Raw genomic sequence first — 27,336 nt, forward strand, 5'->3', positions numbered from 1 at the left:
TAAATCTTCATTTTATCCAATATTAAAAATGTATACTCCACACCAAAGACACATGATACATGTACGGGGTGGGGGTGTCTTTAAAAAAAAATGAAGCAGTCAATCAATATTTTTTGCTGAGGGAAAAAAGAAATTGACTTTTTTTTTTAAAGAAATTACCATGAGATGATAGTGTTTCTTTACCTTGACAGGATTTTTGTTCTGTGTGATTTGGACCTTTTTGTTCAAAAGTTGCGGCAAAGCTTGTAAAGACTGTCAAAATCTGTTTGAGCCACTTTCTTCACCTTGGTATGGAAATGCCTTTCATTAGATACCAAGTGGCCCAACATGGAGTTCAAGTCCTTTCATTTAATTAGATGTATCTCTGGACTGGGCTGTCCAAATGAGATGGGATTAAGGCCATTGTGTTGAGTATTTACTACACCTTCAGACTCTATTGCAAAAAGAGAGTGCTTGTATTTTTAATATTTATGGATTGACTGCTACATTTATCTGAAGCCCACAGATGGAATACACGTAAGCCGATAAGGGGTTTAAGACAATTGCACCATTGCAATTTGGATGCAGTGCAGAATTAGCCATCTTCCATGTCTTCATTGCTTCATCTATTTGCAATTCAACCGAGGAGTTGCAATTTAATGCAGATAAAAATCTGATAAAACGTCGGTCATAATTTTGTTAAGATTAAGCTGATGACTACACCAAACTAAAATATATGGTTAAGTCCATTTGATTTTTTTAAATAAAGGCTCATTATCCTAGAGAAAAGATCTCATTCATAATGTCAGCATACATACACATTATAATGTATACAACATGGAGATAGTATGCAAAAAAACATGCTACATGTATACCATTTTTGGCATAGTGTATAGAGCATTTGTTTATATTTAACATACATGCACATGTACATGTACTGTAGCATGGTCCATTCAGTATTTAAAACATGAATGTTACCCCCTTGTAGATTTAGACCTGCAGCAGGGGCCCAATTTCACAGTGCTGTTTAACAGTTAGCAGAAAAGTTGTACTTAGCAGAAAATCATATTGCTGCTTAAACACCATTTCATGGCGTGGACGTGCCAAAAGTTACGGTGTCTATGAAATATTGGTAGATGGAGGCTCAGTAAGCACAAAATCGGCTGTTAAGCAGCGATATGAAATTGGGCCCTGTTTTCTTTGCAGCATGATAATTTAAATGATCCTTTTGTCTTATGTTGTAGCTTTCTTTTATACTCTTTGCCATGTAATATTTAGCTCAGTAACACTGCAGCTTGTGCTTATTACTCTGCATACTGTAGTTTTAACAACATTTCCTTGGCCTTAAAAAAGTTTTTACTTTTCCTTTGTAGTCAGTTGCGTTGTAGTAAACTGTGCCTAATTTATGGCTTATGCTTACCGTAATAGTGAAAAGTCCCTACTTACTGCAGCAGAAAAGCAGAACATTTCGCGCTTGGGGTAAAGTTACACATGTACAATGTATTTCATAAGTTTAAATAGAAAGATTTTTTTGCGTTTGCGCATGCATACATCCCATACCTGAGGATCCTGTGCTGAAAGGATAACGGATGAAATTCTGTGGTTGATGCAATGCAATTACTTTAGGACTTTATAATTGGACCCTTACTAATGCAAGTGTTTAACTTGATGACTTAGATTGTATTTTTGAATGTTGCTAATTCATCTTCATTTTGTACAAGAATTTGCAGTTCATCTAAAGAATTGCAGATAAAGAAGATACAGTTTTTAAACCTTAAGTTTTCAATGTTGAATTTTGCGCCTTACCGACATTACGTTAACTGTATGCTTGGTAGTGTTTAGCAACTTGCAAAGGAAAGAAATTCACAAGCTTGACAATACAAATTTTCCATCATTAAAGATTTAGACGGTGCCCTTTTCCTTGAACGATTGACTAGATCGCCGGAGGTTGTGGCGTACAGTTTATCAGCTCAGACCGCTAAGCATCTTTTATTTATATATTATGATCTTTTAAAAAAACCACTGCCCTTTAACGCGGACACGCAGTTGGTCTCGTTACTGCATTCATTTATTATAAATGATTCGGCGGGCCTGAGGGGGTAGATTTCTTAGGTTACCAAAAAAAAAATACCCGTCAGAGGACTTAAAAAAAAGAGAGGAGATCCGGTTTCGGTTAATTCACGGGCTCGTGGATACACAAACAGCGCCGATGTCTTCCACAGCTGACATTTAGTACTCTCCTGCACGCGCTCAAAAAGGAGACGCTTATACGTGGGCCTTTGGCGAAAACTGCTTGTGATTGTTTGAGAATCAATACAGAGGGTGTATGCTGTGGGTTGGGCTAGACCGTTTTGAAGCCGGATTTTAATATTTGAATTATTAATACCGGTAGTGCAGTGTGCTCTCTCTGTAGGTTCGGTATTAGCAGTCGTGCCGTCAGAATTTTTTGACATCCTATGGACTCTTTGCACGATGAGTACATGTAGATGCACTTTGTGATGGCTTTCCAAAGCTTTAGTAGGAGGAACACACTGCATATATGCATGAAACACAATATAGGGGACCACTTCGCAACCGTCATGTTAGCAGTTTTTCCAATGGTTGTACACCACATTACACTAGGGGGTGCGCTGACATCAATAACAGCACATTTTAAAAGCTTTTGTACTTTCTTTCTCCACTTTTTTTTGGGAGGGGGGGGGGGGCTGGACACCACATTACACTAGGGGGCACTCTTCAGGATATAGATGTATATCAACATCCACTGATGCTTACATCAAAACAGCGCATTTTAAAAGCTTTTGTACTTTGTTTTTCCACTTTTTTCAGGGGGGGGGGGAGGGGGCTGGACACCACATTACACTAGGAGGCATGCACTTTTCAGGATATAGATGTATATCAACATCCACTCACGCTTACATCCAAACAGCGCATTTGAAATACTTTTTACTTTGTTTCTCCACTTTTCAGTGCTATTGAATACATTTGGCTTGTTGGGATGTTGGAATACCTCAAAATCTGCATTTTGTTTTTCATCACGAAAAAGTAGGGGGATGATTCAATAGCCCATTCCCCCCCCCCTCTAAAAGTGGGGGGGGGGGGGGAGGGGATATATACATGTATCCCTAACCCCCTCACCCCCTCCCCCCGGGATTTACAACCCTGGGGATACATGTATATATGTAACAGGTGTGGGGAACATGCCTCCAGCACCCTGGTTTTGCCACTGAATTTTGTTTGTTTCTGATTGGTGTCACCAATGCACCCTTTGACACATTAGTTTACGGACATTCCCACTCCAACTAGAACTAAATGATGTGAACGTACATATTCAAAAAGCTTATGAAAAAAAGACAGGTATTTATGAATGCCCTGCACAAGTACTGGTACTTAGTATGTACCCCCCTCAACAACGAGAAAAAAAGAGGGGCATCATCACCATCAATTTCCATTCTGTGCCCATTCTTAAAGCTACTTGTCAATAAGAGAAGGGGTTTGCCCTGGTGTTTCTGGCAGTGGCAGCAATATGCGCCGCAGCACCTAGCAAAAAGGTGCTACATAATGGGTCTCATATGTTCATATACTTCATTTACCTGTCTTTGGTTGCATTCTCCCCCAGCGCTTTGTATCATTTGGAAAAGGCGCTATATAAATACGGTTATTATTATTATTATTATTATTACAGTCCATCATTTGCTATCCAAAACAGTTTGAAATTTCCGTTAGTAGTTTGAAATTTCCGTTAGTTTGTTTTTGTGTATTCGGCTAACCGCGTGCAAGCGTTTGCATGACGCACACACGCGCGCGGTTGCTATAATTCTTCGGATCGGTGCGCGACATCGCGTAGCTGCAATCAGGCTCGGTGAGAACGTGTCTCAGATGCTGAATTCCGGCCAAATTCAAAACATGATTCAGCAACTCTGGATTTGAAATCGAGATCCTAGAATGCTGTTTTTCTCGAAATATACATCAGCTGAGGCTGAGCTGAAACTTCATCAGGTCAGTTGTTCAGCACCCTTCTTTAGATTTTGAGCACATTTGTTGCTTCAAACAAACAAAATGCACAAATTACAAATGATGGACTGTACTTTTACGAATTGTTGCTCTGTTTAAAAGATGCCGGGTTTTTGCGTGCAGCTTCAAAATGAAAGAAGCTGTCGACATCTACACATACTTTGTACTGTTCCTATGTTGAGTCCATATGTACATGTACATTTGTATACTTTGAAATCAGATTCAAACATTGGCAGTTGTGACATGTTGATTTCATTTTAGTATCTGTATTTGTGCAAGTTAACTTGAACAGCTGTGCCATGTGTTGAAGTTAAAGGGCATTTATCAAGGGAATCATTTATTCAATTTTTGTTGTAATTATAACCCTGCTGAATCCAACAGGATCCAACTATGTCACATACCCGATGGAGCCTGTTGGATTGAGCAGTTAACCCCTTGTGTACATTCCTGATGCAAAATGTTGGATTCAGCAGGCAACTGAACCGCATTATAACGCCATGTTGGACTCCGTTGGATTCAGCAGACAACTGAAAATAAGGCACAGTGGATTGAACAGGAAAGTCCGGTTGGACTCTGTTGGTTTTAGCAGGGTAGTCCTGAGGAACATCTAGGGGGTTAGGGTTGTTTACACCACATATTTCCACAACAGCAAAATATCACTGCTTTTTTTTATTATATTACTTAATTTTTTTAGGGAGATGTTTGGTTTTTAATTTGTTTCGTAGTTTTTTAAAGAATGGAAATTTCTGTCAGTACCGTTTCATTTTCCAGTTTGCAGTGAAATGAAAAAAGTCGCTCCTAAAATGTTTGCACTTTTAGGCATTAATTTCACGAATTTGTACGGCAAAGGTGAAATGCCAATGTATCGCATTTGCTGTAATGTACATGCACGTGTGCCTGCATAACAGAAAAACCATTATCACTTGAAGGTGACACTGTTGTCATGGCGATGCTTACCAATCAATAAAAGATGTACTCAGGAAACCGTTTGAACTTTTTGATATGTGTTGTAGCCTCTTCTTTCTATTTGGTTACGTTTGACCTTTCGTGTACAATGTATGTGTAGTTCAGTGCCCTGACCGAAGGGCGACGTTCTTTTAATGACGAAGACAGATGTACTGGCACGAGAGATGACAGTAAATTCTTCAAGTGGAGTACATACATGTAGATTATGGTCTCCTGTAAAAATATTCAAATTTTTACCTTTATTTGCCTTTACGTTTTCTCCCAACTTGTAAATCTATGTTTTTATGTTTGTTGTATGCCCAATAATTTTTTCATTTCTTATATACATTATTATTGTTTTCTTTATCATTAACATTGTTTTCTGATGAGTGTCAAATTCTTCTTTTTTTCCCCTGAGCATCATCCAATTTCTTGCTATAGCTTTAACGCTGATGACTGTTCTTCTCCAACGAAAAATTAATACTGTTCCCTTTTGTACATTTAGGCTTCACTTTAGAAGCATTAACAATCAGCTGAGATCTCCAAGTTCAAATCGTAGTGTGCGACATTTCATGTTTTTGCCATAGTCAGCTTCCAAAGCAGCATAATTAATGCATGTGTTTACTGACATTTTAAATACACATCCATAACAGAGGTGAAACCATGGTTTGCATGTCTCAAGCATTCTGAAATTTTAGACGGGCCCGAAGTTTGCAAGTTCGAAACATGTGGTCAGTTAAAGTAACATTGAGAGAATACATGCGACATCTGTGCCTCGGATGAGTGTGGTGGATGGTACCACGTCTTATAATTGTGATTGTTTGAGTTGATTGACTTTTCCAGGCACTGAAACCCTTTACGTTTTCGAGGCCCACATTAACGGAGGTCCCTATTAATGGAGGCCCCTATTAATGGAGGCCTCCATTAATGGCAGAAGCATTGTGCCAGCTTGTTCAGAGGTTTAGTGCAATACCTAGCATGATGCTAAAATGCTTCCATATTCCAAATGCCCAGTGAAGGTACGGTGATACATGCACGTCAACTTTGAAAAGCATACATTTATTGGCTGTACCATAACCCTGCTTTCCCTTACCCAGAGCTCCAAGAGCAAGAATCGGCAGTGTTGGAGCGCAAACTTCGTCTGCTGCAGGATATGATGCAAGGTGGGCAGCCTGCGGACCAACAAGCCCAGCTGCCTAACCAAGGCCCGCCTCACTGTCAGTGTAAGTATTATGCAAGCCACGCCCCTTATCTCCTCTCTGCCCCACTTACACCCACCAACAAGCCCAGCTGCCTAACCAAGCCCCACCTCATTGTCAGTGTAAGTTTTATCCAAGACATGCCTCTTATCCCCTCTCTGCCCCACCTACACCCACCAACAAGCCCAGGTGCCCATCCAAGCCCCGCCTCACTGTCAGTGTAAGTTTTTTCCAAGCCACACCCCTTACTCCTCTCTGCCCTACCTACAACCACCAACGAGCCCAGCTGCCCAACCAAGTCCCGCCTCACTGTCAGTGTACGTTTTATCCAAGCCACGCCTCTTATCTCCTCTCTGCCCTACCTACACCCACCAATTAGCCCAGCTGCCTAACCAAGCCCCGCCTCACTGTCAGTTTAAGTTTTATCCAAGCCGTACCCCTCACCCCGTCTCTGCCCCACCTACACCCACCAACTAGCCCAGCTGCCTAACCAAGCCCTGTCTCACTGTCAGTTTAAGTTTTATCCAAGCCATACCCCTCACCCCCTCTCTGCCCCACCTACACCCACCAACAAGCCCAGCTGCCTAACCAATCCCCGCCTAAGTTTTATCCAAGCCACACCCCACACTCCCTCTTTGCCCTACCTATACCCACCAACAAGCCCAGCTGCCCAACCAAGCCCCACCCCACTGTGAGTGTAACTTTCTTGCAAACCATGCGCGTTCCCCTGTCTGTCACATCCCTGACCCTGTGTGTGCCACCTATACTAACCACTACCGTAATTCCAGCTGCCCAGCGCCCCTCTAGCCACTCCGCTCCCACCTTTTCCCACCAACAAGCCAAGTTGCATCCTAGCAAAGCCCCACTCCAATGTCAGTGCAAGTACCGAATTATCTAGCTGCATAACACCCCTCTCCCCCCCCCACCAACCAACAAATCCTGCTGCCTAGTTAAGCCCCCCGCCCCCAACTGCCAGTGTATGTCAGTTTTATCTAAGCCGCGCCCTCACTCCTGTCTGTCCCACCCTAAAAAACTCCACTCCTGCCATCGGCAACTAGAACTTCTCAATCGCAAGTGTATTAAGTTGGAAATCTTCATTTATTCATATATGTTTCAATTTTTTTTTGACATTTAGATTTAATCTTATTTCTGCCTTTTAACACAGAATACACAAAATATGTGTACATGAAGTGTTTGCCTTCAGAGCAGTCAAGTCAGTTGCAACCGGGCAATTCAGTCACTTGTCCATTTTCCGCTAGAAAACAGACAACCATGGATGAGGTCGAACAGGATAATGTGCAAACAAGTCAAGTTCAAACAGACCAACAACAGATATATGCCCAGACACCCACATATAATACATTTTGATTATGCATAGTATGCCTGTGTCCCACTTTTGATCAATAAAAGCCCCAAGTCAATATTAGTGTTGTCAGGATAGTCACGAAACTGACTCGGCCGTTACCTGGAAGCCTGGCCAGCAACTAGATAAGCCCTGGGTAGATTTTGTTTAACTGGGTGCAGTCGGTATCCAGATTAAACAGAAAGATTATGAATTTATGGTACCGCGGATGCATTCGTTTTTGAACACCTCAGTGTGGTGGTTTACTGTTCTCCCTATTGGCACCTTACAGATCTCTCAGAGGACAGCGATTACACAAGTGACGTTAACGTTCCCTGCGCAGGGAGTCTCAGTCCGCAACGGAACGGTCGGTCTGATCTGCCCAACCAGTATCCTGATCATCAGTATGACGACCACCTCCCAGATCACCTGAATCACCACCCGGATCATTTGAATCACCACCAGGATCCTCTAGATCACTTGAATCACCACCATCATCACCACCAAGACCCTTACAACCACCCAGATCTGCATCACCACCACCACCTTCCCCACCATCACCAGTCGGATGAAGGGCCGCTGGACGGCTCCCCACTTCATGCTGAGGAGGATTACCCTGACTATGATTTGGACTATGACCGGGAAATGGAAGTAAGTCTGAGACAGCTTTTAATTTCCCCTTAGTTGTACATGTACATGTACCACAGCTTAAAGGTAGCGTCCATTATTTGTAATTTGTGCTTTACATCTGTTTGAAGCAAAAATCTGTGCTCAAAATCTAAAGAAGGGTGCTGAACAACTAACCTGATGAAGTTTCAGCTCAGCTTCAGCTGTATATTTTGAGAAAAACAACATTCTAGGATCTCGGTTTCAAATTAAAAGTTGCTGAGTCATGTTTCTGATTGGGCCTGAATTCAGCATCCGGGACACCTTCTCACTGAGCTGATTGCAGCTACACGATGTCGCGCACTGAACCTACGGCGCGGCTCGCCGAATAAAAAAAATAGATTTATCAGTACTAACAGAAATTTCCAACGATGCGTCTTTAGACGCAATGTTGGAAAGGCCTTCTTTCATTGATATCTTCAAAATGACAGCATGCCAGAAAGACTAATTTCACAGGGAGTTTAGTCCTATTACTTTCTTTAAACCATGCTTTTCAACAATAATTACATTGGTTACTTTTTGATGGTAAATGATGGACTGTACCTTTAAATGGGTAGCCGGGCAAGAAGCATTTTCTGGAGATATGTAAATACAGGGTGAGTAAAAAAAAAAACGAAACCCGAATGTCGGGACTATTGTTTTATTGAAGTGCTGCACGTAGCACTTTCAAAAACTAGGATATGAAAGCCCAATTCACAAGCTTTCTTTTAGTACATGTACAAGAATCATTCAAATCACTCATGTACATGTACTTTTCAAGTTACAAAATTTTAAACACAACCACCATTTTAAAGTTCTGTCCACGGATCACAAAAAAAGGTGTGCGTTCTTTCAGCAAAACGAAAACAATTCACACACATCTCTATGTGATTTCTTTTCGTTTTGCTGAAAGAACACCGAACTTTTATGTGATCTGTGGACAGAACCTTAAAACGGTGGTTGTGCTTAAAATTCCGTAACTTAAAAAGTACATGAGTGATTTGAATGTTTCTTGTACTAACATGACTAAAAGAAAGCTCATGAATTCGGCTTTCATATCCTAGATTTTAAAAATGCTACATGCAGAACTTCCCTAAAACAATGGTCCCAACATTTTGGTTTTTTTTTTTTTTTTACTCACCCTGTACAGTAAACTCTTGTTAAGTCAATTTTTTTGGGGGGGCCAGTCCATAAGAAACCACTGCCAAAACAGTCACAAAGAAGTGTCCTGGAGGGTAAAACTTGTTTTCATGAGTTACATGTATTACTGCCCAACGCACTTCATCTTTTTACATTGTACATGAGGGATGCAGTGCAACAAATCCTGGCTTTCGAGTTTAAATAGCAAGATTGCCGTCACTATTTTTTTGTTGCTATTTTTTTCACCAGATTGCAAAGACAAAACAACACAAAGGGATACTCTGGAAAGTTTTTATGAACAACTTGAAATAAAAGAAGGGTTTTTTTGGTTTATTTTTTTTTTACTGGTTGCATGACGCAATTAATTAACATACATACATGTACATGTACATTTTACATGTAAAATGTACCATGTTTACAGGGACATGTATGATGCCACTCTTTGAAATGTAACATTCATTTGACCTTGTGTCCTCTGTGGTAAAATGGAGAATTAAAATAAGCAGGTCACATTATGACTCAAATTTCATGAATATTCAATCTTTGATTCAAGCTTTGAGATTGGTCGAAACTACCATAGGATGGTACCTGCAACTCTTCCCACACAGATTACTATTACTATGACAATACAAGTATTGCATATTCAGCTCGCAACTCAAGCATGCATGTACATGTTTTAGACTTAAACACAGGCCATACAGCTTTTTACATGTAGGTGTGTCAACAGCCAGCATATTTTGTACACGTAGGTGAAGTGTAAAAAAAAACAATAAAATTTTACCATCTATTCTGCTTCCATGAAAGAAATTATGGCAAGCATTTGTGAAAAACCAGTTTGTTGATGGCAGTCACAAATACATGTGTGTAAAATATCATATCATCATGCCTGTGGATCGTACCGTATGTTTGTGACATGTTTTGATGTAAATCTGCTATTGCGCATGTGAGTATAGATAATGTACCTTCCACTTTTCTTTGAAGAAAAATTTGCCAAAAGTTGATTAAAGTTGTAGATGTTGGCTGTGGATGTTTGTGTGTCAAGGCTGGTTTTGGTGCGTATCTTTTGAAATTTGCAACGATGTCATCAACTTCTGGCTCTTATGAATAGAAATAAGGCTTTTTGGTTGTGGTAACAGTTTTCATTTTTGTAATTCTGATTTGCTAGGTTTTCTGGTACCGTACAGTTGTTATTTTCTGGAAAAAACTTAAGTGTGACCATTTTTCTTATGCTGACTGAACACTAATGGATAGGGCAAGGTTATATTTAACAATTGTTGACTGGTGTGATGTGGGATATGACGTTTTGAACACCCAAGGGGCGCATAGCACCCAAGAGGCGCATAGTGCCCGAGGTGAAGCCGAGGGTGCTATGCGCCCCGAGCGTGTTCAAAACGTCATATCCCACATCACACCAGTCAACAATTGTTTTGTTATGGTCTACAATATTATACAGTATAGGACAATGTTGTTTGTGGCCAGTTACTGAGAAATCTTAAGTTAACTACCGGTATCTCATCATAAGAAAGTGGGTTTTTTTCAGTTAGTATTAATTAGGAAACTAATGAACATGATTCATGCATTATATATACCGGTTTACTTGTACTGTACTTGAATGAAGATTCATAAATACCTAAGACAGTTTACACATTCCTATTGGTCGAGAGCCCGTCACGTGGCCGGTCTTAAATGGATGATAAAGACATGGCTAGCTGGTCTTAAAACACTTTTCCGGTGCCTTTTAACGTTTCATTGGTTGAACGTTCACATTCCTCACGTACGCATGCGCAATACTACCAGTGAATCAGCGCAGTACGCGCGACGCGCACGCCGATGTCCTCATAAGGTAACCAGTTGTGGGAGGGGCATTCCATATTATAGTCAGAGGGGTGTTTCGTAAAACATGAAGTAAAATTGTTGAACAAAATGGTTGGCTTGTTTTGATTTTTGGACCGAAAAGATTTGTTTTTTTTTTGACCGAAAAGTTATTCATGAATGGGAATAAATATGTGTTCGGTCGGTATTAAACACCCTGTTTAAGACTGGTGGGAGTCTGGATGGGTGATACTTACCCATCCAGACCCACCGGTCTTAAACAGAGTGTTATAATACCTCCCTTAGTAATATTCCCTTAGTAATGGGTAGGGCAGGTTGTTAATGGTCGGCTGCTGAGAAATCATCCAGCAGCCTTGTTAACTAGATATCTCAAAACAAGAAAGTTTGTTTCAGTTAGTATTACGTAATTAGGAAACCAGAGAACATGATTCTTGAACATACGGTACATGTACTTGAATATACATGTACAGTAATGGGTGAGGCAAGTTTGTTAATCATCAGCTGCTAAGAAACCATACAACAGCCTTGTTAACTAGATATCTCATAACAAGAAAGTTTGTCTCAGTTAGGCCCCCTTTCACAGGGCTGCGACCTTTGCACCACCCATATGAGCGACCAAAAAATGGCCAGGACGCTCGATGGTCGCCTAAACCCAGAAAATCAGTTTCTATGTAACTCCTGCAGCGATCCTTGTGCCTCCCTTGAACCTGCCATTTTCGCGCATTTTCATGTCGAGCTACGAGCAACCTGTGCGTCCACTGAGCCACTTGCCTGCCTCCACTGTGCTTCCTCCTGTGCAACCTATGGCCATGGTGGCTCAAGGGTTGCCGTGGTCCCAGAATGGAGGCACAGCGGTCGCCACAGTCATCGTTCAATATATGCATGCTATTGGTCGGCCAAAGGAGGCACATGGGAGGCACAAGGGAGGCAGAAGCATCACCCAGATTGACGGTAAAATTTGCAACAGAACGGATCTATTACGTGGCGACCATTGGCCGACCATTGTGCATCCATTCTGCAACCACGGCAATGCTTGTGCCTCCCTTCTGCCTCATTTGAGCCACCTTGGAGCAACCAACCTCCTCGGCGACCTTTGTGCGACTGTTTTGAACATGTTCAAAAATTTACGGCAACCATGGCGTCCATGGTGATGTCTGAACATCCTGTGTACCACCTTTGAACGACCTAGGAAACCATTCAGCCTCCTTTGAGCCTCCAATGGCGACCTGGCCAGTTTTATGGTCGCACAAGGGAGGCCCAAAGGTCGCAGTCCTGTGTAAAGGGGGTCTTAGTATTAATTAGAACGTGATTCTTGCACATGTGTATGTACAAATTTACATGTACTTGAATGTACATGTAGAGTAATGGGTGAGGCAAGTTTGCTGATGATCAGCTGTTGAGAAATCATACAGCAGCCTTCAGTTGCTTGTTAACTGTACCTCATGACAAGAAATTCGCAGTCTCAACTAGTATTAATTAGGAAACCAAAGAACACGATTCATGCGCATGTACGTGTGCATGAGTGTACAGTAATGAAAAGGGCAAAGTTGTTAACCCGTTCAGGCAGGGATTATTTTGAAAAGAACGGAACGAGGCGAGGCACAGGATTACTTTTCACTCGACCTCCTGCCAGGCGGGTTGAAGACATCGTTCTTGGGCAACACACTCATGTTTCCGGCGTCGCTCGCTGCGAGCTGTTCACTGACAGATATTTCCGGCCTCGTTCCCTGCTTGTTTATCCGTCATCCGTTCCGAGTAGCACCCAACCTATGCGTGTACGTCATCCGGCGCAAACTGGTTAATGGTCAGTTGCTGAGAAATCCTAAGGCAGTCTTGTCTTGTTAACTGTATCTCATCATAAGAAATTAAAGTGCTTTCAGTTAGTATTAATTAGGAATCCAAAAGAAATTGGTCCATGCACACGTGCAGGACTGTTCCTTGGACGTCAGAGCTGCAGAGTTTTTGGCAATAGACATGTTAGAGCCAAGACTACCATGTGTATATGAATGTACTGTATCATATCTTTGGCAGCACTTCCTGTAGGTACGATGGCTATGATACATGTAGATTGACGGTATAACAAGATGAAAGTGTATGTGCATGCTTAACTAATCGCATTTACAAACATCAAATTGTTGCTGACAAGCTGAGATCATGTAACAAACAATCTGCACTAAAAATCTGAAGCAACAAAGTTGGAGTTGTTCTTTAACGTGTCAAATTCTCTGTCTGCTATGACTAGCCACTTCTGAAATAAACACATGTACATATGTATGAATGTACATGTATGTTAATGTATGCGAGAGAGGAGAAACGCAGTGAATACACTTTATGAGTGTACTCAGCTAGTTGCAATGCAGTCGCTAGAGCTCTGAAAAAAATACATGTATTGTACTTACATACAACAGGCTATAAAATCATGGATGTGTTCCATTGCCAGTGTTTCGTGATTGTATGCAAACGTTAGCAATGTTTGGGATGATTACGTCAGAGAAATGCATGTTTGTATTGTAAATATTTTCATTTTATATAGTTACTTGTCCAGGTTAAAACGTGTTTCTCTTTCAACTTTTCAGGCTTACTATGGGGAGGGTTACTCCGAAGACGATAACGTTCGCTACGCAGAAGAGGATATGGGCGATTATGTAGAGGACGATCAAGGCAGCTACTCAGAACCAGGAATAGAGGACGGTCGCGCCCCTTACCCGAACGATTACTACTCAGACGAGTACGACCCGCATTACCGCGAGCACAGCTTTGACGAGTACAGCCGGGACGAGTTTGAACGAGGGGAGAGTTTTGATATGCCCCAGAGCGACGGGGAGTCGCTGACGAGTAGTGGGGTGGGACAACGCGCACCCCGCCCGGAATATATGTACGCTCAGGATAGTTTAAGTGGACACGGAAGTAGACCCTCATTAGGAACTGAAAGGTAAGACCTGTTCTTATGTCAGCCTTGTCCTATTAATATGGCTGCTCTCCAAGTCAGGTAAACGTTCCAACGTAAAAATAACACCCCCCCCCCCCCCCCAAAAAAAATTAACAAAAAAAATATATATTTCAAATTACAAAAGGTCCTCAAGTCGATATGATGAAGCCTGCCCATTGACCCTGGCAAGCGTAGTTGTCGAGTAGTAAAACATATCGGTACGTAAGAGATAGATGATTTGTGCTGTTGAACAAGCTTCCCACAAGAACGCTGTTTGCACGTGTACAGTGCTTATAAAATATTGTTCCCGAAAGGCATGAACCCAGTACATGAAAAGAAACATGCACAACAGTTAGACAAAAATTTAGCAACTGTGACATGGTGTAACTTGAGGAATCATAATTTTGTTAAGACTCACACACAAAAAGACCCAAGCAATTGATATCTAGCTGGTCTGGAGCATTGAATTCATCGTCTGCTGGTACCACTGATCTCTATATAAAGACGGGATAGCGGATAATGAGCCGCACAATGAATGAATTTGACGCCATATTGGTGAGACCGGTGAGACCGGCTGGTGATCTACAAAGGACAAGTTGCCGTCTTTATAGACAGCAAGATTTCTTTTGTAACATTGCGGTTCACTTGATTTATATTTTGACCACCACCACTGATCACGGTTTTCAATTTTTCTAACGTCGTGGTTTACTTCTTTTTTTTTTAAAGTTGCAGTTTCATTTTCGACCTTTTGGAAATAATAATCACTGCGGAAATGTGTCCTTTTTAGAACATCATAATGCGTGTACGTGACCAAAATGCGCATTAACTCTTCATACAGCGCGCGCAATATATACGCATAGAACGTTCGTAATATACGCGGCCATCTTCGTGAGACCGGGGCGAATTGGTCAATACGCAAAGTCTACGGTGTGAATGGTGTATGAATATCCGCTATCCAGTCTTTATATAAAGATCAGTGGCCGGTAAATGTAGTTCTGCAGGTTGTGGGTTCAAGTCCAGCCAGGGGTTATGGTGCGGTGGCCCTTAATTGTGCAAGACACTGTAATAGTCACTCATTGCTTCTCCCCACCCAGGAGTCAATGGGTACCTGTGTGGGCAAAGATGGTGGTCAATTTTAGCTGCTTTGCGCCAAAATGGCCGCATCCAGCTGTATACTTCCCAGGGAGCTGAGATGGTATTTGGAATGTTTCATTGGCCCATTACGTGCGCTTTATACATTGTAAATACACATTATAATTATTAATATACAAACTCTCAAATATGCAGCAGTCCTGTGCATTCAAAATGACATATTTAAAATACATATAGGACAGTACAGGGAGTGGGGTGTGTACCAAACATGTGCATGTACTTTTCCAATGCAAGAAGTAATTTGCTATCTTGTGCACATAAAATAAATGTACGTGGACACAACCTGTGTTTAATCAGTTGAAAAGCTCATGTTCAATATCATGTGCATTTGTAGATCACACTTTATTTGCAAGGTGGAATTGAATGGGGGTGGGGGAATGAAAGTACACAGTTGAACAAGCATACAGTCATAGACATTGCATTTTGAACAAATAATGTTTATCCAAAAGTAAATTTACAACCCCAGGTTCACGTACATGAACACATGTGCTGGAAATCTTCATTGCATTTCTCCTTCTATCCCAATACCCCGTCTCCCCCCCCCCCCCCCCCCCCCACAGCCTTGTCAGCAGCCAGATGTCATCTCCACGCATGAGCAGGGACAACCTTCAGGAGGAGGATCCCAGCATGGACGTCGCGCCTCATCACCACCCAGAGGAGGCCGGAAGCGAGGCAGACTATGAGAGCCACATCACGCCGGCCAAGGCCCGCTGGCTCAATGCCTTCCATCGGGTCCGGCAACAAATGGAAGAGGTGAGTTTGTCATGATTCCACTCATGGGCGTCGCCAGACGAATTGGAATTGGAGGGAGGGAGGTGTTAACAGAAAAAAAATTGCCAGGAGTTTTACACAGTCACCCGGCTGTCGCTAAACCGAAAAGGTGGGGGGAGAGGTTTACTGGATACCGTCTGACGAATGTGGAGACTAATCAAAGCGACAGGACTGGACATTGTCAGACAATAGGTGGCGCTATACTCTGTGGCATATTGCCAACAGACCCATGATTTGCCAACAAGTAAATAGTTTTGCTGCCAAAACAAAAAATGTGAGTAGGGGTGTGTGACATCTTGCGACGTTCTTGATCCTACCTACATGTAGTTGAGGATCACAAATCATCACATGTCCATCACAAGTCATCTTCAAACATCTCCATATTAAGGATGGTAAAACATTATCACAAAACTTTTCTATGGGGCTCTAGCTCTGCTGCTCATGAAGCTGTTGACCAACCACAGAATGGTCCTAAATGTTAATTTAGACCAGTCCAACCATCATTGACAACCATACGTTTTTATAATCAGAATTAGTTGCATTGCGGTTAACCATAACTATAGTTCCAGTGCAGAACTCATGCTTATTCTGTTGCTAAATGCTCCCATTCCTGGCCTTTTTGCCAATTCTTCCTTTTGAAAATGCCTGACATTGCTCAACAAAGGAGAAGTACCATAAAACATATCTCAACCATTTGTGTTTTTTCTGCCTTTTTTTTCTCCCAGGAGCGCTCAGCCTATTTGGAGGAGAGTGCCAATGACTTCTCAGGTAGAGGTCTATGGAGCAGTATAGCCAATGGAGGGTGAGTACAGTACCAGTCAGTTCTACGGGTACACAGATGTGCATCTTTTTCCCCATGAAAGCAGTAATTTTCCAAACTCACATTTAATAATGAATTAGTTTCCCCCAGTTTTCCACTTTTCACCTCAAAGTTGCCCGTCTATTGGTGGGTGCCAAACTTTAGGGTTAGGGTTTGGATAATATATGTGTAGTTATATGCACACTAGTAAAGTTGCATCTTTTGTTGACAAAAGCATTGATGCATGAAACATTTCTCCAAAACTGGATCCTTAAAAGGTATCCATTCAGTTGAACAGACGTGTTCATCCGAAACTATCAGAAGCAAAATTAAGTCCCACTGCCTGTGCAGAATGGCAGTTTGGCAAGTCTAAGACCAATTCAAATATTGTCTCCAATTTTCTTACGTTGCAAATTCAACGTCAGCCTGTCACGCCTGCATGGGCACTTTTTTTGTATCTCAACTTGCAAATCTTAATGATTCATGACCCAAGCAGCTGCTTTGACAACAAAAATAGCTACTTGACAAGCGTTATTTACAACTTCGGCCTCACTAATAGTCTAGCGCTTGATCGCTTTTGAAATGTTGATGGTAGGATTTATAAACACGAAGAACAGGCTCTCCGGTCCAGTACCCACGCATAAAATTTCAGCAGGTTGGGCTGATGTACTGTTGACTTCCTTGATTTTGTTCCAAGTCACTCTCCACAAATGTACCTTTGCATGGTTTCCCAACGTAAGATTGAAACTGAGATCTAAACCAGATGGACTTTCACCTATTGACTAGTTCATTTATGGCCAATGTTGAACATTTAAAGTGCATTAATATTGTGTTTTTTTTTATTTGTTTTGTATGCAACCTGCTTTGGCAAAGTGCCAGAAAAACACATGTAATACATACATACATTATGTATACCACAAGTCTGTGTCAAAAGCTGAAATGGTTGGGCGATATTCAAATTTGATATGATTTGAATTACATTAAGTTGTAAATTTCAAAATGTTTAGCTGTTAAGGCTTATTTGGCAATTTCCAATTTTAGTCTCTGAGGTTTAATCTGTGATGTCTTTTAAGATTTTGGCAGTATCTGAACACTTTCTTGGAACGTTTCAAACATGACAAAGGGTTTTTTACCCAAATTTCTAAATTTTAATTTGTCCTCAAATTTTGTGGAGCAGGTTGCATATGTATATTGAGCTACATGTAACGGTAAAGTAAAGTCTGTCATGATGGTCGATCAGGCCGGCATTTATCTTTGGTTTCCTTGGCATGAAACAACTTCGAATATTTCTATAACCCCTCAATGGGATGCCAGTCCATCACAGGTTACTCCCCAGCTAATGCTGGTACACATTGAAACTCCTGGGTGGAGAGAGGCAAGTGGGGGCAAAGTGGCTTGCCCAATGACATAACATATGCCAAACAGTTGGATTTGAAACCCTGACCCTCTGATCATGAGCTACAAACCCTAACCACTAGGCCACACTCCCCACAAGCTAACAGTAGCCTGAATAAATCTGAATTTTTTTTTCAAGTCTCAATAACATTATCAGTGTGAATAATTCTGAACTTTGAGGAAACAAAAACAAATATTTGAGAAACAAACATTAAAAATTAAACAAAAAGTAGAAAGAGGTTTTCATTAACCCTAATATAACTCCCTAGGCATTTTGCTAGGATGTAACCTCAATCCTGAAAAATCCTCCAACTGCCCCCATGCAAAAATAGCATACAGCCTCAATCCTCCAAAATCCTCCCATTGCCTCCATGTAAAAATTGCATAAAGCCTCAATCCTCCTCAATCCTCCGTTCTTGAATGTGGTCCTTGGAGGGCTGACTACTTAGTACAGTCGGAAAAGGGGGGTATCGTGCACCCTCGGAAATCAATTTCTAATCAACGTTTCTAGGTCAGAAAAAATGCGTAGAAAACGATTTGCTATGTTAAAAAATTCAAAAAATGTCCCACGTATTGTTTTTATGCAAATTAGTGCCGCCATTACCGAAAAATCTATTTGTAACTTTATCTCAGCGAATATTGCAGATAACTGAACGAACTAGGTGTCTAAACCCATGTTTTCAAGGTCAGAGATCACAATAAAACTATTCTGGAAGTGACCACATGTGTCTGTGGCATAGGAATATGCAAATTAGTGCCGCTAATACCGGAAAGTCATGTTTTTGGCATATCTCGGCCAATATAGCACATAACTACACCAGTAAGGTGTCTAAACCCATGTTATGAGGGTCAAGTATCATTAGAAGACCATTCACGAAATAACTATGTGTGTCTTTGGCATGAAAATATGTAAATTATAAAGTGTCGGTTTATCAGATATTTTATTTTTAGCCAAAATCTCGGCCAATATTGCACTTAACTACACAAGTAAGGTGTCTAAACCCATATTTTGAGGGTCAGGTATCATTAGAAGACCATTCACGAAGTAACTATGTGTGTCTTTGGCATGAAAATATGTAAATTATAAAGTGTCGGTTTATCAGATATTTGATTTTTAGCCAATATCTCGGCCAATATTGCACATAACTACACAAGTAAGGTGTCTAAACCCATGCTTTGAGGGTCAGGTATCATTAGAAGACCATTCACGAAGTAACTATGTGTGTCCTTGGCAGGTAAATATGTAAATTCTAAAGTGTCGATTTATCAGAAATTTGATTTTTAGCCAATATCTCGGCCAATATTGCAGCTAATGTTGACAGAAGGGTTTCTGATAAGCAATAATTATCAAAGTTTATTTTAAGCCATCATATTCAAAATAAACTGTAATATTGGCTAAAATTGAATATAATTTGGCTGAAAATAATTTTCTTGATAAACCGGCAATTTAGAATTTACATATTTTCATGCCAAAGACACACATAGTTACTTCGTGAATGGTCTTCTAATGATACCTGACCCTCAAAATATGGGTTTAGACACCTTACTTGTGTAGTTAAGTGCAATATTGGCCGAGATTTTGGCTAAAAATAAAATATCTGATAAACCGACACTTTATAATTTACATATTTTCATGCCAAAGACACACATAGTTATTTCGTGAATGGTCTTCTAATGATACTTGACCCTCAAAACATGGGTTTAGACACCATACTGGTGTAGTTATGTGCTATATTGGCCGAGATATGCCAAAAACATGATTTTCCGGTATTAGCGGCACTAATTTGCATATTTCTATGCCACAGACACATGTGGTCACTTCCAGAATAGTTTTATTGTGATCTCTGACCTAGAAAACATGGGTTTAGACACCTAGTTCGTTCAGTTATCTGCAATATTCGCTGAGATATAATTAAAAATAGATACTTCGGTAATGGCGGCACTAATTTGCATAAAAACAATACGTGGGACATTTTTTGAATTTTTTAACATAGCAAATCGTATTCTACGCATTTTTGCTGACCTAGAAACGTTGATTAGAAATTGATTTCCGAGGGTGCACGATACCCCCCTTTTCCGACTAAACTAACTGCCTCAATCCTGCAAAATCCTCCCGCAATCACTGTCAATATGTTGAGACAGAACCATTGACATCTAGGAGTAGTACAGAGGATTTTGAGTATACATGTATAGGCTTAAATTTATGCACGGCTGAGCATAAACACCACAAGACCTTAACAGAGTGCACACATTTTTGCCATAAAGCCTAAATTTTGCAAAATCCTCCATTTTGCAAAGAGGATTTTGGAGGATTTGGGAAGGTTAGGGTTAATGACAACCTGAGGCTCTGAACGACCGTAAAAAAATTGGATTATCTGGCAGTTTTTGTTTTAATTTGGTTCATAAACATTGTAATTTATACTCCCCCATACAACACAAAATATGTCCAGTTTCAACTACAGTCTGATGCTAGGTGTTGAGCCAGAATTGGACACCATGCCTTTTAGCATGGGCCCCTCAGTATCGACGCTCAAGAGAGGCAGGATTTCAACACTAATGGTAACCCCAAGCCACCAAAGAGTCGCCCATTCACACACTCAAAAATCTCACTCTTCACAACTCTCTCGTCTTTCATTTAGAAAAGTAGAAACGCTGTACAAACCATTTCCGAACGCCCACACTGTATATTAATGACATGAAATTGTTCGTTCATAAAAACAGCTTTGTGTTTCAAGGTTGAGGTGATGAATTTTTTGTCCATATGGTTGTTTTTCGTTGAAAAGCTGTCAATTATCAGCCCACGATTATGAAGTCATTGAATAATGACAAGGATAGATTAAATTAAAATCAAAGACAAACTTGAATTTCATTAACAAATAGCAGAACTTCAGCTCTTGTAAACATGTTAATTGTTTGTCCCTTCCATTAGATCAAACCTGATATTCTTTCAGGAAAAAAATGGAATGGTGTTGAACCTTTTATCTGAAAGCAAAAAAAAAAAAGCGAAATTGAAAAACTGCCATTGCAGGACCAAACTGCAAAGTTGCTGTTTCTGTTAAGCTTACATTTGAAAGCCAACCATTTGAAGCTAAACAAAATGAGTGCAATTCAATTATAATGTCAACTGCATATTTCTCAAATCATCAATCAGGATATGACTTTCAACTATTAACTGAATTGTCTGCTCTCCCCCATTTCCTCCCATGTCTTCTTGTCACTTCCTCCTACTCTCCATCGTACCTGATCAACCTGCCATTATCTCTTGATTGACCACTCTGCCACTGTCTGGCTGCTTTGTCCCTGTGTTTCTCCCTGGCTCTTCCCCCGATCCCACTTCTGACACCGTTTTCTTTTCTTTCGTCCCTGTCTTCCTTATCACCTGCTGTCATTACCTGATACCTTCCTCTTGTTTGTCTCCATCCTGTCTCATACCTTGTCCTGTCCCTGACACATTCTCTACCTCTCTTCTTGTTAACCTTGTCAATTTCGTCATTTGTAACATCCAATCATGTCTGCTGTTCTGTACCATTGATCCCACGTTCTTGTCTCTGTTCTGGGACTGTTTTGTTTCTTTCTACATTTTCTCATCCTCTTATTTCCTGCCTCCTTTCCTGTTATTTGTTGTCTTCTGTTGTGTCTTTTCTCCCTTTCCCGGCTTTTCTTTTCCGTCGATCAATCACTCCTTCCACCCCCTTAGTCTTTACCTTGATATAAACTCAATGCCGGAGATTCTGCCGCGACGAAAGTCAATACCTCTGGTGAGATCTTTTTTAAAAGATGTATTTTATTGGTGGATGTTTCTTTTTTTTTAATTCCTGGTAGTCACAGTCGATGTGAACAGTGAAGCATGATTTGTTGGGTCGTGTTAGAATGTTCACATAGTCGTGATGTAAAATGAAATAATTTTATGTTACATGTATTTGTACATCATGTGTGCATGCTTGGTGCCATCTTAATCACTTTCATCATCTCATAACACACAGATCTGTACATGAACATGTATTATATATTTGTTGGCTTTGTACACGTATGTATGACTGCGCTTGTTCTGTTCCTAGAATATAGGGCCCTACTTGTAAATATTTTTTAGAACGTTCAAGAGGACTTTTTTTTTACTTGAATCCAAAAAATCAAAAGTTGTTATAATTAGTAATCAGTCTTATTACTTAAGTTTAACCTGAGCAATTTTGTGAGTTGGTGAGTGCCTATGGCAGAAAGTGCTTACATGCACACAGGCCAAATATTAATCTGAGTGTGTGCAAAGCTTTAGTGTCTTCAGTTGTATGGCTGTGTCGTCACACTGGTGTTTGAATGTCTGTCATACCTGTACATGTATCTTCATTCGAGTTGAACCAGTATATTGTCACCATTTTGACGAAGTGACGCATCTGTGCACACAGATGCAAAACAGAGTTTTGAGAAAATTGCGTTTGAAGTTGGTGGATTTTTCAATTTGCATTTTTGCGTACATTTCTCCACCAGAATTGAAAAATATATAACTGAGACAATAGCCCAGGAGTTAAATAGCCAAAAACAGTTATCTCTGTTCATAAAATCGTGTTTAATTAGAAGATATTTATTACTAACGATATATCTGTCACTTCGTCAAAACGGAAAATCTACTTCTTCACAAAAATGAGGCATACCGGTATGTTTGTACACAGCGCGTGCCCGTATATAAAATGTATACATTTTAGAACGCAGATGCGTCACTTCGTCAAAACGCAAATCATGGAGGCTTCATATGTCTAAATGTAGCACACGTGTATAGTTCAACGAGACTAAGTGACACATAGAGATTCGTCACCTCGTCAAAACAAAAAAAGTGTGTAGCGCTTTCAACACTTGTGCAATTAGCGTAATTAACGAATGATGGAATGTTGTGTCTCGACATTTGGTAATCATGTAGAGGGCATCATAAAATGTTAGAATATCCAAAAATCTCAGCTTCAGAAAATCTCGGTTTTGGATGGATGTGTCACTTCGTCAAAATGGTGACGATATGATGGAGTTCTTAAGTAGAACTTAACGTCAAGTTATTCCATACATGCACAATTAAGATGTAAATGTACTTGTACCAGTAAGTCACACTCCGTGTGCTAAAATCTATGTGTGTTTTTTTTCTGTTGCACTTGCACATTCATGTAAATTATGCATGCTATCTTTTTTTTTATATATCATACATGTACATTCACTCAAATAAAGATAGGGGTGGAGGGTTTTCACATTACATTCCATATAATACTGTTGTTTTTATTATTTCTATTTTTATTTCTAATAAAACACAATATTATGATAAGTAAAGTTAGTTGTAGTACACGTAGTTGACATTCCTTAAATATGTTTGGTACATGTACATGTACCAGTAGCTATACATTGGTGACAATATTCAATTATGAAACTAATTGCAATTGAAAGTGGATAATTAAATCAGCTCCCTTAGGGAAAAATAATCATAGGTTGCCTTGAACATGATTTATCAACTTGGCTCACAAAAAACAACCCAAATTAACTCCAGGATGGATAGAAATTGTCCGTGTAAACTATCCTGCCGAAGGACATAATTAAGTGCATAATTTCTGCATTTGCAGGAAAGTGTACATGTATATACACTGTATGTGGTTCAAACACAGCAAACCAACTCTCGAACCAAGGTGAAGAACCAATAAAAAGACATGACACTTAATGCTAATTAGTCAAATACGAACGTGGAAATTACATTATCCTCCTATAGATATCATTTTCAAGGACTTTCTTTTGTTTTTTTAAATGGGAATAACATAGTACTGCATCGATATAGCTTTTAACTGCAATTTAACCCAAGGTTTTGGATTGGAGGCATCGGATCGCTCAGATTAAATTCCTGATAATGTTAACCTCGGGCACCATCAGTGAATACATTCAATTATGATCATGATAGACATAGGATGGATAAATTTCAAGGCTTAATTGTGAAACGCATGAAAAACGAGCTGAACATTCAAAGTTGACAGGCAATATGATATAAACGGAATATACATTTGCAAACGTAAAAAAAATACCAACTTATTATAAAATACCTTACTTGACTGTAAGTGAATAATAATCTCAAGCATCCTGTGAAAGCATGGCCCCTGGTGTACTGTCATTTGCAAGAAATTAAGAGAAATTTTTGTATCAATTTTCAACGATAGTCGGCTGACCATCATTGGAAAAAAACTTTTATTTTATTGCGCCATTTTGTTTGAAGGGTCAGGGAACCAGACTACAAGAACAGCATTTTTTTCTTGGTTTTGTCCAGCATCTATGAACACAAAACAAGTCAGTGTAACAATATTTGCTATAATATACTAACCCCAAATCCATCCATTTCTGAAAATGCCAGCCAAAGCAAATGTTGTACCTGTATATTACCAAAGTAATAATGTTCGCTTGGCGCAAAACTGAGATATCACAGAAGAAAGGCTGTACAGAATACAATTCCATCTTTTTTAATACTATAATTTCGACAACTGAGGGGCCATTCAAAATTAAAATGCAATGTTTTTACATTTCAGATGTTTTTTTTCCCCACATTTGTTTTTGTCCCGGCCCACCCACCAACTCCAATTTTTGATCTTAAAAAATCGCCTTGTTTTTCAATACAGTCCAAATATTTTTGTTTAATGCATGTAAAGTGAATGTTGATTTTCAATTATTTTCCCTGACCCACCCGCCCACATTTCGAGAAAAATGAAAAATTGAATTAGAAAAAAAAATGATAATTTGTATGGACCCTTACACAATTTTGTTTGCTTACGGTAATTCAGGGGTTTTTTTTTTTTCGAAGTACAAAATTTTATAACTTTCAACTTTAAAACCCTACCTGTTCATTTACATGTCCATGCTGAGTTTAATTGGCTTTTTTTTCTGGACCACATGTATTATTTGCCCTTGGAAGAAGGCCAAATGTTTTGGCCTTGGCAGCGTTGTGGGACAGTTTAACTGAGTAAAAAAACATGCAGGCGCCTGGGACGGATGCCAGCGTAGGCAGCCTAGTGAGTAACAGTGTGACTGTGGGTCATGCTTGAGCGGTTCCAATATGAGCTTCATCATTACCACAAGCCACGCCATCTGCTGGTTCTGTCATACACTAACCAATCCATCATAGAAGAGCGTGACGCAGTTCATATGAAACCAGGCAGAAGTTACGCACCTAAAACCTTTAACTTTATAGACTAATTTTTCGTTATCAGAATTTTAAGTCAGATCCATCCATTTTTGAGAATAACAGCAAAAGCAAATGTTGTATAAAGTACCTTTAAATATATTGCATTTTTTTATGATGGTAAGATGCCGTGTAGTAATGTTTTCAGAAATGTGTAAACTCTCGTTATCTGAAGCAACAGGAAATGTATAGTTCTAAATGAAAAAAAAAATATTCCTTAGAACAATATGTTAATAACTTTGTTTGATAGAACACCTCTGAGATGGATAAATTGAGAAAAATCACAAAAGAAGATGTTTTTAAGGCCGCCCACATGCAGGTTAACCTTGCGACGAAACAGAACAGTCGGCAACTGACTTTTCAGGATGAAGCTGGGCCTGACCTATGGCTTTCAGGAACGTTTCCGTCGCCGATTTTTTTTTGTGGCCTGAGTGTAACATGACTGCAATGATACTTAGACGAGCAGTATCAGTTGGCACTCAAAAACATCAACAGTCGCAAGACTAGAACAATTTTATCTTTTGCGCTGCGACAGAACATGTTCCCGACAGGCGGAATCAATCGCAGTCCACCTGTATGAAGTTACGACGTTATCGCGCATCCGGATCATCTTATTTCATTGTTTAGCCAATCAGCATGCGTAAAAAATGGCTGAATGAACAGACCTGGCCCTGGAAGATCGTTTGATTGTTATCAACACGTTCACTGCCATTTTGAACGTCACATGATCTTGTCTACGCCGAGGAATCCTTGTCGCGTTGTGGGTGATGTTAGTATGGTTGTGGTTATTTTGTGTCGAGATGCCACTTGTTCCACGAGAATCACACGATCGCTCAGTTGTGTGACCTGAGCATGACTTTTCTGCTTGAGCCACCCGTTCCGTCGCGCGCCGCGCAGGCAAATCGCAGGTTGACCGGACGCAGCCCCTAACATGGTGCAGTTGCTCAGAGTAGGAAGTGACCAGCTTGTGGCGCTGATGTTGTGTCAACCGAAGGGTCGTGAAATCACTCTAATTACCGCTACACAAGGCAACGTGTTGGCAGCTTTAATAGCTATCGCCAGCGAGGTGTGATGTGTTAGTACTGATCATCTACAAGCAAATCGGACAAATTGACAGGCAATAAACAACTAAATCATCCGAGACAGAGAAGTAGAGCTGTAAGGTCATGAGATTTGTAGGTCCATGTCGAATGGACGTTGACAAGATTTCTTTTAAATACCACTGACAAATATTTGATAAATAGCAAGACTAGACAAGTCTAGTAGAGCTGGTCCCAGAGTGCACAAAGTTCTCTAATCAATTCAGAACGGCTATTCACTGAAAGTACTTTCATGCATCTGGGCTACACAGTGGGCCAGTATTAGCCCATTCATTGGCGTTGCCAGGTATCATATATGATAGCACTGCCTGACTCCCAAGTGATAGTCAGTCAGTCAGTCAGTGTACATGTACATTGTACAAAGAAGAGGATCATAGGCATGCCCTCTGGGATAGACAAAAACTAATAAATTGTCACTGTTGTGGACAGTCACACATCACACATCATTACTGTCAGCTTTATTTGTATGATTTCTACTCCAAGCGAAGACATAAGTAGCACACATAAGGCCTTTTCACACTAGTCAAAATCTCAGGGGTGACCCGGGGTGAAGCCGGGGTGAAAATAAGCCATGATTCACACTTGAAATTCTCATTCCAATTACAGTAACTAAAGGCCTTTTCACACTGTCCAAAATCTCCGGGTTGGAACCGGTTCCAACCCCGAGATTTTTTTCAACCCTTTTCCCACTTCTAAAGTTTCAACCCGGTTCCGACCCGGGTAGAGTGCTCTAGCCGGATCGAAATCAACCCTGGGAGGGACCAGGGTTGAAAGTCTCAACCCGGATCGAAATTGCATTTTTCGGCGTGAACCGTGTCGAAAATGATAGTGTGAACCGCCCCGGGTTGAGTCACTCACGGCCGATCCGTGTTGAGTTGAGGCCGACATTTTACCGAAACTCTGACAC

At 40.4% G+C, this 27,336-nt stretch overlaps 1 protein-coding gene across 1 annotated transcript in view; it reads left to right on the forward strand.

The window, feature by feature from the left end:
* Positions 1-27,336, forward strand: part of LOC119745055 (protein unc-13 homolog A-like) — an 83,997-nt gene that overhangs the window by 11,976 nt on the left and 44,685 nt on the right. Inside the window, exons 4-9 of the mRNA XM_038221278.1 lie at positions 6,036-6,161; positions 7,772-8,130; positions 13,674-14,029; positions 15,739-15,931; positions 16,675-16,751; positions 21,841-21,901. Of these exons, the coding sequence (XP_038077206.1) occupies positions 6,036-6,161; positions 7,772-8,130; positions 13,674-14,029; positions 15,739-15,931; positions 16,675-16,751; positions 21,841-21,901 (1,172 nt within the window). The remainder of the gene's footprint in view (positions 1-6,035; positions 6,162-7,771; positions 8,131-13,673; positions 14,030-15,738; positions 15,932-16,674; positions 16,752-21,840; positions 21,902-27,336) is intronic.

This window comes from Patiria miniata, unplaced genomic scaffold (assembly GCF_015706575.1).
Source record: "Patiria miniata isolate m_02_andy unplaced genomic scaffold, ASM1570657v1 HiC_scaffold_7, whole genome shotgun sequence".
Taxonomy (NCBI): Eukaryota; Metazoa; Echinodermata; class Asteroidea; order Valvatida; family Asterinidae; genus Patiria; species Patiria miniata.